Source organism: Heterocephalus glaber, unplaced genomic scaffold (assembly GCF_053883595.1).
Source record: "Heterocephalus glaber isolate CG9 unplaced genomic scaffold, H.glaber_assembly_v1.0 deba00001564, whole genome shotgun sequence".
Lineage (NCBI taxonomy): Eukaryota > Metazoa > Chordata > Mammalia > Rodentia > Bathyergidae > Heterocephalus > Heterocephalus glaber.
Window position 1 is genome coordinate 318,837 of NW_028258351.1, and position 14,462 is coordinate 333,298.

At 37.0% G+C, this 14,462-nt stretch overlaps 1 protein-coding gene across 4 annotated transcripts in view; it reads right to left on the reverse strand.

Annotated features, from left to right (window-relative positions):
• The window catches only part of Hsf5 (heat shock transcription factor 5), a 40,056-nt gene that overhangs the window by 6,291 nt on the left and 19,303 nt on the right, over window positions 1-14,462 (reverse strand). For 2 of the 4 annotated variants that reach the window (XM_087191418.1, XM_087191417.1), the window contains exons 3-5: window positions 13,541-13,638; window positions 8,534-9,055; window positions 5,653-5,830 (exon numbers count right to left, since the gene is read on the reverse strand). In XM_087191418.1, coding sequence (XP_087047544.1) covers window positions 5,653-5,830; window positions 8,534-9,055; window positions 13,541-13,638 — 798 coding nt within the window. Of the gene's footprint in view, window positions 1-5,652; window positions 5,831-8,533; window positions 9,077-13,540; window positions 13,639-14,462 lie in introns of all 4 variants that reach the window. The other 2 variants (XM_087191416.1, XM_021248761.2) reach the window with 1 other exon arrangement.

The window sequence follows — 14,462 nt, forward strand, 5'->3', positions numbered from 1 at the left end:
TTGCTCCAACATAAGAGCTCATGTGAATTTAAGGTGAGAATAGTCATCTGAAAAATAATTAATGATAATAAACATTAGAATCATAAGTATTTTAAAAATAATAGTAATTATTGCTAAAATGTTTTTGCTACCATGTACTGACTACTTACTATCAACTAGGTACCTTATTAGCCTGGATACATGGTTTATATTGGTGATAGCGAAACTTTTACAGACCCAAAACCCATTTATTCATCTCAAAGTCCCAACACTGAAATTAAACCTGAATACTGAGGTTTTAGTTCAGAAAAAACAACTCTACATTAACATCTTTTGTTTTAAAAGAAAAACAACTCAGGGCCGGGGATTTAGCTTAGTGGTGCCGCTGCCTGCCTCGCAAGCACAAGGTCCTGAGTTCGATCTCCAGTACCAAAAAAAGAAAGAAAAAAGAAAACCACAATAACATGTGTGCTATAGGTTCACCACGACTGGTTTATATCATTATCTTCATTTTTCAGATGTGGAAAGTAGGGCTCCATAAAGCTAAATAAATATGCTCAAGATCACACAGTAAAGAGCAGAATCCAGATTTCAGTTTAGGTTTTCCTAATACCAAAAACTTTCCTCTTACTTAGAATGTGGCATTGTTTTTAGTAGGTAACATGTAAACTTTTTTTTTTTTTTTTTTTTTGCTCCGGGTCTTCAAACTGAGCTACATTCCCAGCCCTTTGTTAATTTTTTTTTTTTAATGTTTGAAACATTCTTCCTAAGTTGCACAAGATAGCCTTGAACTTGTGATCTTCCTTCCTCAGCTCCCAAATGGTAGCATATAAACTTTGGATAAGGTCTCTTTTTTTTTTTGGTACCAGGGATTGAACTTGGGACCTTGCGCTTGCGAGACAGGCAGCAGAATCACTGAGCTAAATCCCCAGCCCAAGGATAAGGTCTCTTAATGCCATTATAAAAGAGATGATTGAAAACTACAGTGAATGTTTAAATTAAAATATTACTGTAAAACATACTCTATTACTAATCCCTCTCAAGATACTCCTTATTTCAAACACACTTATCTCATCTCTCTTGCCTCTTTCTGAAGCAGTTCTGGAAGTCCTCTTTTGTGAGTATCTTTAGGAGGTGCAATTGAAAAAAATACAGTGAATGCTGCTGCCAAGTACCATCCAACAGAAAGGCAGGCTTGTAAAGCAATGACTGTGCATCCTTTCCCACCTTACCCACTGGATCTGGCCCTGTGTGACTTCTGGCTCTTCCAAAAATCAAAACGACCGTGAAAGGTAAGCATTTTGAATGGATTCAGGACAGTGAAGCAGCCACAACAGCACAACCAAAAATACTCAGGAAAGAAGACTACCAGAACTGCTTTAGAAAGTAGCAAAGGGCCGGGGATTTAGCTCAGTGGTTTCGCCGCCTGCTGCACAAGCACAAGGACCTGAGTTCGATCCCCAGTACCAATAAACAAAACAAAACGAAAGTGGCAAAAACGATGGGATAAGTGTATTCAAAGTGAAAGGGAATAATGGCAATGTGTCTTTTATGTAACAAAATTTTAAAATATAAATAAATACCATATTTTTTATCACACCTCATATACAAACATGTTTTCACAGACCAATTGTTAGTTTAAGTCTGTTAGAGAAGAAAAATTTGCAACTACATGATTTATATTTCTGCTTTTAGCTGAGAAGTTCTGGCTCAATTATAAACCAGTTGCCCCTGACCCTAACAAAGTAAGTGTGATCAGGTGTCAGGACAATGCCAACTTTCACAATTCTAATGTTTCACAGCAGGAAGTCAAGGTCAATTAAGACTAATCTATCAATACTGTTGACAAAGGATAAGGCTTTACTTAAAAAAAAAAACCAACAGGAAGAGTTAATAAAGACAATTAATGTGCTAATTGTTTTATCAGTTACACTTACAACCATAATAGGTAGTGAAAGGGAGGAAATTATTTTAACAGCAGGCACCAGAGTTCCTCTTAGGGAGGTGACTGATCTTTGTTTTGCAGAATATATTTTGATTGGTGGTTTTATTTGGGGAAGATGAAGGCTTAAACATATCAGAAAGAAGAAAAGATACCTAACCTTCCAGTCTCAGTACAATAGGAATTCAGAGCCTGGTAAAAGAGCAGAAAAAGAGACCAGAGAAGAGAAAGTCTAGTGCCAGTATAAAGAAAGAATACAACAAGGCAGAAAAAAGACCAGTGACAAGGAAAGTTGGCAAACTGGTAAAGTGACTGAAAGGCTTTTAAGAAGAGGAATTCCTAATACACAATTTAAAATCATTTGCAAGTTAGGCATGGTGGCACATACCTGCAATCTCAGCACTCTAAGCCTAAGGCAGGGGATCACAAGTTTGAACCCAGCCTGAGCAACTTAGCGACTTAGAAAGACCCTGTCTTAAAAAAAAAAAATTATGAAGGGTATGGGCTGATGATGTAGCTCAGTGCAAAGGTGCTAGGTTCAATCCCTAGTACCAGAGAAAAAAGTTACATATAGCACTTTAAATGTAAACTCTTTCTACCTCCCCAAATCCTCAGAATGTATGCCACACATAAAAATGCCCAGTGCAGCTACACAGTGAGTTCAAGGCCAAGCTGAACTACACAGTGAGACCCTGTCTCAAAAAACTTGCCCAGAGCAAATGTATGGTGGAGGGCAGGCATAGAACAGAGAACAACTCTATGAGATACGAAAGGAACATGTCTGGAATAAGACAGAAGAGGAAACTAAAAAATAAAACCACTATGAGCACTAGAAATTCTCAGAAATCTCAGAAAGTCATTTTTAGTGTAGAATAAGATAATCTTGAGTCAAACACATCTAAATCTCAAAAGTCAGTTTAATATCTGGGGTGTACATTTTTTAATTTATTTTTTTGAGACAAGGTCTCACTATATACTTCAGGCTGGACTTGAACTCACCACATAGCCCAGGCTGGCCTCAAGAAATTGCCACTCCCGGCAATTTTTAAAAAACATTCTGCAGCTCAGCATGGTGACGCATGCCTGTAATTCCAGCACGTGGCAGACTGAGGCAGGAGGATTGCAGCAAGTTCGAGGCCAACCTGGGCTGTGTGGTGAATTCAAGGACAGCCTGAACTACATAGTGAGATCCTGTCTCAAAAACAAACAAAATTCTGTAAATTGTTCATTCCTATTATTTTGAGGCTTTTATATTCATGATATATAAACGTGTTTAAGTATTTAAACACTTATTTTTTATTTTATTCAATTTTTTAAATATTGAAAAACACAAAAAGTTATAATTTCCTATAATCCTACTATTATGTGTGTGTGTTTGTGTGTGTGTGTGTGTGTGTGTGTGTGTGTGTGTGTGTATATATATATATATATATATACATGAACTGAGGAGGCAAAAATATCTTTCAATTCTGTCTTCTCAGAGGTAACTAGGGTTACATGTATCAGTTTATCTTAAACTTCCAGATTTTTTCTATAATTATACAGCATACCCACCCTCCTGCTCACCCTTCTTCCTCCTTTTTTTTTTTTTTGGTACTGGGGATCGAACTCGGGACTCCTTTCCTTTCTTGACAGGGAATATTGTGCTGCAACTTGCTCCCAACTCCTGGGATTAGAGGCATGCGCCACCATGCCTGGCTGCTTGTTACAGTTGGTATCCTACTTGTTACTTATGTGGTTACTGTAGCCTAATTTATATTCTAATATGGAGTTTGAGATCTAGAAGTGAGGTGCCGTTATAATTCAAATTCAAATATGTGGTTGTGGGACTGGGAATGTACATCAGTGTTAGAATACATGCCCAGTATGAGTAAGGCCCTGAATTCAATCCCCAGTATTGAAAAAAAATTTTTTTAAGTGGCACCCGCTTAGAAGTCAAGTAGCAAGTGGTTAGGGCATAGCAAGCTAGAATGTTGGTGATCTTTATTATTTAAGCCAAAACATTTGGTACAGTCCTTATCTGTATGTGATACCCTAGAGACAAGTGAGCACACAACCACCGGAAAAAGGCTGACAAAACTCATATTGTGTTGGCTATTTCTTGACACATTCAGCAAAGCCCTAAAAGAAAAGAAGAGCTCAGACAAGAGGTACGCAGTGTGCAAGCAGAGATAGAGAAAATATTTCTCTCCCTGTGGTTGACAATCTATCAACTAGGGTTCAGTAGTATGGGTTTGCATCCAACTGCTTCAATATCTCAACTTGAACTCAATAAACTCAATAAAGAGGGACTCAAACTTTTCTCAGACTCTTTCTTTCCTTCTTTTTTTTTTTTGGTACTGGGGATCGAACTCAGGTCCTTGCGCTTGCACAGCCATCAGTGAAACCACTGAGCTAAATCCCCAGCCCCCACCATGAGTTTACTTTTTGAAGAAACTCTTTCAGAAGTCCTCAACATTTAAAAAAATTGTTATAGGTTAAGATGACAGACTTGATTAATTCTGCCTAAATGGCCAGCCTCTGACATGCCCATATTTTAAGAATATTAAAATTTCTCACAGCAGACTGATATGATTTGATTTTGGATCATTCAAGAAATGTGTTTTATTAGATAAAAATATAATTTTGTCAAAATTCCTTACAAAGAGTAGAGCCAGATGTGGTGGTATTCACCTAGAGTCACAGTTACTAGAAAGGCTGAGGCAGAGGGTCCCTTGAGTCCAGGAGTTTGAGGCTAGCCTGGGTAACATGGTGAGACCTCATCTCAAAGAAAAAAAGTAGAACAAATTGTATGTGCCCAAAATAATCCCCATTTTAGGCTCCTACAACCACAAGAAAAAAATCCCATTGATAGTCATACTTTACAGTATCTTTATAATTTAAATTATCTTTGATGTCCATTTAATTTTCTCCCATCACAATCCAAGTACATATCCTCTTGTCCTATAGTGTGTTAATAAGAGAACAATTACATCTATAATTACAAAATCTTTGGGGTCTGAAGACAGTTATTAAATTACTCTTTATCTTACCTTTTTCAAATTAACCTAAATTCCTTTGCTTTTTAAAATATATTTAATTTTTTAGGGCTGGGGATTTAGCTCAGTGGTTCCAGCACCTGCCTCCTAAGTGCAAGGTCCTGAGTTCAATCCGATCCCCAGTACCAAAAAAATATATATATATATATTTAATTTTTTAAAAGCTCAAATTCTTATATGCAATATTAGGAAAATAACTATTACGTACTTTACAAGGATAATTAATAAAAATACACAGTTAAAACTAGTTATTTAAAAATAGCAAAGTGATGGGTAAATACAATTATGAATAATAAAGACCCAGAAAAATTATCATTCATATATTAATTCTACACCTGGCTCTATTCCTTGCTTTCTAGGGCTAAAAATTCTAATTTTTTTTTTAATAGTGGGGATTGAACCCATGGCCTTCTCACTAAACTACATCTCCAATTCTTTTTTTGTGTGTGGTGCCGGGGATTGTACTCAGGACCTTGAGCTTGCAAGGCAGGCACAGTGCACTGAGCTAAATCCCTGGCCCCCAGCTCATTTTTAAATTTTGAGACAGAGATTCACTAAGTTGCTAATTGCCCAGGCTGGGCTCAAACTTGCAATCCTCTTGCCTCAGCCTCCCAGAGTGCTGGGATTGCAGGCATGTGCTACCATGCCTGGCTTAAAGCTGTAAATCCTAGATCTTAAAATCATAATCCTTACCAGGGGACGTTCCTTGTTGTGAGTTGCTTCTTCGCTCTCTGTATCTGGCTGGAGTGAGTAAGCCTGTGTCTTTACTAGGCTTGCTAGCAGGCCCCATTTCTGAAATGAGGCATCCCATCTGTTCTGAAGGCAAGATATTCTCGGGTGGATTGGTCTGGCATTTTATACTGGCATCCACCTAAAATATTAAACCCACTTATTATTCTGAGATTTCTTCCAAAATTCTACTAAAAGTTACTATATCTTATCAGAAAAAAAAATGAGAACCAAGATGCATTATGTAAAGGTACAATTCCCAATGAGAAAGGTAATTGTGTTGTATACCTACAATGTACCAATAAAATAATTTAATAAAAATAAAATTAAATTAAATTTAAAAAAAGAAGAGTTCTATTATAGAAACATGATCCGACAAACATGCTTGCAAAGCTTTTCATCATTATGATATTAACTTTGATTTTGTGGAATTATCTAAATACCTCAGTAGTAAAAGGTACATTTCCCCATACTCAAAACACTAAAATGTATATGGAGCTAAAACATCTACTTATGAGCAAAGGAAGATTTAAAATGAGTTTTGATGATTTTTTTAACTTAAAATAGTAAGATTTAAAATATGATTGATGGGCTGGGGATTTAGCTCAGTGGTTTTGGCCCCTGCTTCGCAAGCACAAGGACCCGAGTTCAATCTCCAGTATCAAAAAAATAAACAAATAAAATAAAATAAAATATGATTGCTTAGGACTACTACCTTTTATTCCATCAGACCTCCCCTCCTAGTCAGTGGTACTGCGATGCCCATAAACATCATGAGGTCCATGGTTCACTGACAGTTTATTCCACCGATTTTTGTATTTTGTCTTAAAAAGGCTGCCAAAATTGTATAAACTTCAGCCCATATATATAAACTGTATCTGTCCTGTTTATAAAATGAGTTTCTTTCTTGGGTTCCTAAATTTTCCTTGGAATGTTAAATCCCTTACCAACTTCTGAAATACTTCATTTCTTTAAAAAATTATTTTAAATAAAACTATATAATAAAATAAAGTTAAAAGTTAAAAACACAGCTTCCAACAGCTATGATGTTCAATGAAGAGCTGGAGGGCCAGGGATTTAGCTCAGTGGTTCCACCACCTGCCTCACAAGCGCAAGGTCTTGAGTTCGATCCCTGGTACCAAAAAAATTTTTTAAAAAAGAGCTAGGCATGGTGGCACACACCTGTAATTCCAGCACTCAGGAGGCTGAGGCAGGAGGGTCACTCCAAGTTCAAAGCCAGCCTGTGCTACATAATGAGTTCAAGGCCAGCCTGTACTATATAGTGAGACCCTGTCTCAAAATATATAGAGAGAGAGAGAGGGCCAGGGATTTAGCTCAGTGGTTCCCTGCCTGCCCTGCAAGCACAAGGACCTGAGTTTTATCCCTGGTACAAAAAAAAAATATATATATATATATATACACACACACACACACACATACACACACACATATATATACACACACATCATATATATTATACACAAATATATACACATATATATAAACATATATTATATAAAAATTATATATAATATATAGAGAGAAGTAACTGTATGGATACAATTTTAAGATATGAAATTCAATATTTCAGATGTGATTATGAAGGAACAAAGACAAATTTTATTTTCTTTCTATAGGTATATTTAAAACATAAGGGCTGGGAATTTAGCTCAGTGGTTCCACTGCCTGCCTCACAAGCACAAGGTCCAAGTTTGATCCCCAGTACCAAAATAAAACAAAACAAAACAAACAAAGTTCATGATATCACACATAGAATTTCAAGAGAAATCTTATGGGCTGGGGATTTCGCTCAGTGGCGCCACGCCTGCCTCACAAGTGCAAGGTCCTGAGTTCAGTCCCCAGTCGGGGGGGGGGGGGGGGGGGATTTAAAACATAATTGCCCTATCTTTTGTCTCCTGAATTTATATTATCATCTTAACACATAATATACCACATCTCAATAGGCTCAAAATGGACAAGTTGATAGAAATCTTAAGACATTTAGATCTAAAATTAAAATTTGAAAGGCTGCCCAAAACAAAGCAAAAGCCAGCCAAAAGTTATTTTAGGAACCTCTACTTTAATTCACAAAAAGTGGTTTTAATTTAAATGTACTTTTTTGGGGAGGTACCAGGGACTGAACTCACGACCTTGTGCTTGCAAGGCAGGCGCAGTGCCACTGAGCTAAATCCCCAGCCCTGGATGTACTTTTGATGAATTATTCTTACTAATTATTTAGAATCAAAGTTTATTTCTTTTCTGGTCATATACTAACAGTAATAAAAAAATTAGCCTCCACCGTCTAAATATTTCCCTCAAACTAGAGTCAGAATTCTGCCCTTAGGAATGCAAGTACAAGTCAGAAATTTGAACACAGTATGCTCACTATTAATAGAGTTCAGTGGTGGTGTAAGGAAAAAAGGAAAGACCTCCAACCATACCTTTACCTCCATCTACAAATGCCTAGGAAAGTCCTCATATCATCTGTCAAACAAACCATTCCTTCCGGTAGTGGTGGAATTTTATCAGTCAGGCATACCTAGACCAGCCAAATTAATTTAGGAAGCATAATTCAAGAGATGTTAACTTGAAAATAAGATTTACATCACAATGCACTATCAGTCAGCCTCTCCAGAGGTTCACTTCAGATCGTAATGTAATAAAAAGATACCTGGAGGTTAAAATAACTGCTTTTGAATCTTTTGTGCAAAGCCTCTGGGACATAACCCTTTTGGAAAGAACAGTGAACTGGAATTACAAATAAAATCTAGACAAATTCCCCTCTAAAAGATTTGTTGGCAAGAAACACTGAGCTTTATTAGGATTTTCCTGTTTGCACCCTTACCTGATGTGTGCTGAATGGTAGTCCTTCCTGTATAAATACTACTGAAGATGGAGATGGATTACGGCTTAGCTGCTCCTTCAGTTTGCCATGAGCTTGTTGGATGGCTGCAGATTCCTGCATTATGCTATTTTCCACAGGCTGGGCTGTGTGGATGGTATGGATGTACTCAGGTGACTGCGGTAGAGAGCAGGCAATTGCTTGTTCTGTTCCAACCACAAAAGATGTAATATCTGAGCCTACAGGAGTAAGTGGCTCCAGCTGGCTAGCCTGACTTGTGGAAGAAGGATTGCTGTTGTCTGAATTAGTTAGGATATGTTGGTCTCTGTTAGACTGAGAAGTAGGGCACTGATTCTCAACAGGTTCCACCTTTACCATTTCCAATTTAGGGGAGGAATGCAACTCATCTACTATCTGAAAGACAGCCTCTAGGTTTACTTCTGTCTTTTTATTTTCATCAGTAGCACTGCAAGGCCAATTAGAAGGCAGAAATTCAACTGGATAGGAGGACTGCATTGGAGGATTCTGGGAAAAGAGAAAATAGGACTGTTTGGATAGAAAATCAAATATGAGAATAAGGAGGAAAGCAACAACATTTAAGCTGATGAATGCTAAACATAAATGATTAAACCTAAAGCTAAGAAAATCTGAGGGCTAATCTACTTTTCAGCAATCGTAGCTTCAAATGTACTGTTAACATTTACTTAGCATATATTAACCAGTACACTAAGTTTAATACAGAATTGTACCACTAATTCTCAGGGCAAGTATACAAAACCAAAAAGCTACAGTACTCAAATAAGTACTTGCTGATAAAATATCTATATACAAAAGTTTTCCAATGCTTATAGATAAAAACATCACTTTCATTTATATATTGTTTTAGGAATGCAGTAAGGAATTTTAAAAAACAGGATGCGATGCTCATAAATCCACCAATCTTTCTACAGATTGAGGGAGAGGTACTGATATTCTATTCCAAATGATATGGGAAAAAATGGATGGAATAGCAAATGTCCCTTGATTACTGAGATTATTTTTAAAAATAAAGCAATAGATTAGAATAACCAAGACTTTTAGATTTGTATCTTTATACTGTTTTATATATATGGAAGTGCTTTGTGCTGAGTAGGCGTTCAATGTTTGTTATCTCAGATTATAACCTAAAGCACAGAAGAACTATGGTTAAATAAAACCTACAATGATGGGCCAGGGGTTTAGCTCAGTGGTTCTGGTGCCTGCCTCACAAGCGCAAGGTCCCGAGTTCAATGCCGGTACCAAAAACAAAACAAAACAAAAAAAACCTACAATGAGTTGATATTATCAAACAAATTAGAAAGATTGCATCAGTGAGTTTTAGGTAATTAATGCTAAATAAATAATGTAAATTCAAATAGTATAAGTATCAAGCTATTACAGCCGAAAGCACCATTCACTGAGCTCTTACTATGTGACAAGCACATGCAAAGAGCTTATATACAGGGGACACTTGACTTATGAACTCAATTGTAGGGCCGGAGATTTAGCTGAGTGGTTCTGCCGCCTGTCTCGCAAGTACAAGGACCCAAGTTTGATCCCCAGTACCAAAAAAAATGTCAGTGTGTGTGTGAACTCAATTGTTTCCGAGGACTGGTTATAACTCGAGTTGGTCAACTGAAGGCTCAGGCTCCTCTACACAGCCTTCAAAAGTCTCTCTCCTGTACACAGGCAGATCTCAGTGTCCTTAGAGAGACACTGGCCCAGGATTTCTCAATTAACCCCACACAGGAAAGAATGTTGTAACATTCCTTCCAGAACTCTTTAAGGGTCAAATTTGTATCTGAGACCATCTGGAAGCACAAGCAGCTGGCATTGGGGTTATAACTCAAGACTTTGGTCATAAGTTAAAACTAAAATTCTTGTCTAACCCAAGTTTTTCATATGTCAGGTTGGTCATAACTTGAGGGTCCACTGTGCATTACTTTTTAATCCTTACAAGAGCCCTATGAAATGTGATCATCTCTACTTCTATTTTTTTTTTTTTTTTTGGTACTGGGGATCGAACTCGGGACCTTGCACTTGCGAGGGAGGCGGCGGAACCACTGAGCTAAATCCCCAGTCCCCATCTCTACTTCTAAATGATAAAACAGAGGTTCAGAGAAACTTCTTAATTCACTCAAAGTGGCACTGATGACGTAACTAACAGAGCCAGGCTTTGAGCTTAGGTTTACCTGACTCTAGATCTCTTGCTTTTAACCATGATAATATACTGACCCTTCATGCAATACCTCACCAATACCTATAATTCAATTAAACTGCATTGATTTTTCAGAATGGAATCTGAAATACTGTCTCTTTTTCCCATTTTTAAATGTTATGTCTGCTTATTTATATTTTCCAAAAAATGAATATATACTGTCTTTACAGTAAAAGTCTTTATAAAAATGTTTTAAGTGGCCTATTTAAAATATTAACATAATCATGATATAAATACTGTTAGAGTATCCCTAGTATAATCCAGAGGGAGGGCCAGGGATTTAGCTCAGTGGTTTCGCCGCTTGCTGTGCAACCGCAAGAACCTGAGTTCGATCCCCGGTACCAAAAAAAAAAATAATCCAGAGGGAGAGGGTGTCTGGATGTACAAACAGGAACATCTAATTGTGTGGTAGGTATGTCCTTCTAGTGAAGATGAATTGATTAGGTATGATACTTGATGATATTGACCATAAAAAATGGCCAACTAAGTCCTCTTGATCTACTTCAAACAACAGTCCAATTATTTCCTTCCCATATATATATAGTTTTTTAATTTTTAATTTTAATTTTAATTTTTTAGAAAATATGCTTTTAATATTTTATCTTCTCTTTGCATTTATAACATAATTCACTTCAATGATCACAGAATCCTTTTCTTCCAATGCCACAAACCGTATTACAAATGAAAGCTGGTACTGCTGCTTTTCAAAATATACAAGACTGGGCCAGAGATTTAGCTCAGTGGTTTCGCTGCCTGCTGCGCAAAATATACAAGACAATTGGTGTTTTATATAAAACCACTTTATATGTTAACTTGTTCCCAAAAACCTTGTTTTTCTTTTTTGGCCTGGTTAAAAAAAAGTTGTTACAAATATTTACAGCATTTTCTTCTCTTAGACAAACATTCTTACAAACTGAAAAAGGGAATTTTATGAACAGACAATGTAAAACACAAGACAATGTCAGAGGCTCCTAGCTGTGCTATTTATTTTTTCTGAATACAGTACTGAAAATGCCCATCAAACTCTTGTCATCCTAGTCCATTCTGTTCATGTTTAAACTCCCATTTCTCTAAGTAGTCTATTCAGCAACAGGAAATAGAAAGTAAAGCCTGCTTTGCACTGGGTCTTTCAGAAAGGGGCTTGGGGAAAATGCTTGACAGAGATGTTAAAACCAGAACAGTCAGTCTTTGGTCAGAGCAATGAGGTGACATTTTGATGTAAAACTTTGCCTGGTCAACAATCTTTATAATTAGTACTTTCTAGATATGGGATGAATTTTTAAAAGATCTGGGTAACAATAACGGAAATGGAAAAAAAGGCTGGAGTATCACATACGTTTTCTTTTTAAAAAGGCAGGGTGGAGGGGGAGAATGTTCTTTGTTTGTTTGTTTGTTTGCTTGTTTGAGACAGAGTCTAGCTATGTAGTTCAGGCTTGCCTTGAACTATGTAGCACAGGCTGGCCTTGAACTTGTGGAATTCTCCTGCCTTAGCCTACTTAGTACTAGGATTACAGCCACTACACCCAGTTTAAGAATGTTCTTTTGAGAAATTTAATGTCGCCAGTAAAATATTCTCTTTGGCTTGGGGTGTAGCTCAGTGGTACAGCAGGTGCCTAGCCTGCTTGAGGCCTTGGATTTGATCTCCAGCAACACACACACACACACACACACACACACACACACCCCTACACCTCAAGAACTGAAACACTCAGATTCAGCAGTGACCAACCTATCACAAGCGTGCTGCAGCTGGCTGTTTCTTATCATTGAAAGCTCTAAAAGGTTCACCATCACTGATCTAGATGATTATCCAAGGCAGACATACCATCCCAATCTAGCAGATACAGTACAAAGTATGGCATTTACTCATATCCTAAAAATAGCAACATTAGCCGGGCATGGTGGTGCATGCCTATGATCCCAGTACTCAGGAAGCTGACACAGGAGGATCTCCATGAGTTGAGGCCACCCTGGACTACACACTGAGACCCTGTCTCAAAAAAAAAAAAAAAAAAAAAAAAAAAATCCTAAAAATAGCAATATAAAACACTTAAATCAGAGCAATTCTTTCCTAAAAAATAATGACAAGATATTTGAAGTACAGATTTTATAACATGCAGGATAAGGCTGAAGGGGACCAGACTTGAATTTCCTCACTTTTTTTTTTTTTTTTTTGTAGAACCAGGGATCAAACTCAGGACCTTGCACTTGCCAGGCAGGCACTAGCACCACTGAACTAAACCTCCAGCCCATGAATTTCCTCACTTTTGACATCAGTTTTTCCCCCCTTAAAAAATAGTCTTAAAAAAAGTCTAATGCTCTGTACCATCTTAGATGAGCTGTTATTTGGTAACTTACATAATTTTAGAATTTATCTGACATTTATTTCACCATGCAAAAGTCTAGAACAGCATTGTGTAAAATAACTTTCAGCAATGATGAACATGTTCTATTTCTATACTGTGAAATTTGGTAGCCATTACCCATATGAGACCACTGAGCCCTTGAAATTGACTAGTGTGACTAATAATGAATGTTAACATTTCATTAATTTTAAATTAAATTTAAAATGCCACATGTGGCCAATGGCTACTATATTGGACAATACTAGCCTAGAAGAATACTCAAGACGCCATTCATACCACTACCCCTTTTATTTAGAACTGAGAAAGCTAACCCCATGATCCACATCTTGTCTCTGGTTACTCATTAATATAAATTACACTTTGAAATTGTGTAACTGCACATGAAGCATAGTGAGTCCATAATCTTACCTGGAAGTAGTTGCAGTGTGCATATGAAGAGGCAGTGGGAGTAACACAACTACTCAGAGCGTCCATATGGGTAGAAGGAGAGCAGCACTGTAGCACAGCTAGAACAAATTCAAACACAGACAAGCCATCAACCAAAATAAACCCCTACAGCACTCAAAGCATTACCCTCTTTCAACATGGAAAGAAGCCAAAGAACTTCCTTTATGTGTCTGAAAAAATTAGATTTAGTCTAATTAGGTGTTATTATTTGCTGAAAATAACATGGTCATATAATAAACTTTAAAGTGTTCATGTCTGCTTTCCTACATGGTTTCTTTAGCACCTAAACAGTGTGTTACCTTTGTAACTAAACATTTCTTTTTTTTTTTGGGTACCAGGGATCAAACTCAGGACCTGGCACTTGTGAGGTAGGCAGCGGCACCACTGAGCTATATCCCCGGCCCAAAATATTTATTCTTTTGGGGTTTTTTTGTTTTTTGGTACCAGGGATCAAACTCAGGACCTTGCACATGCAAGGCAGGCACCGGAACCACTGAGCTAAATCCCCAGCCCCCAAAACATTTACTCTTATTGAAAGTAATTTCATTTTACTGAAAGTATCAGAATATATTTGGCATTCCTAAATAATTCTTTTGAGCAGTAACAACCATTTGGAGTGTTTTAGAGAGTAAATTGAAAATATTCTCTATTCCTACCATTAAACAATGCACCTGGCATAAATATATGCAAAAAATACTTTAGACAAGTGGTTAGGTTTGTGGATCCTAAACCCATAAAGCTCTTAGAATAGAAATGGCAGTTAAGCAAGCAATAGATATTACTGGCTGTTCTTTCAAGAAAATAAATAATTTTTTTGTGGTGCTGGTGGGAATTGAACCCAAAAGTCCATTTTCCAAACTTTCTATTTATAGGTAGAATACCT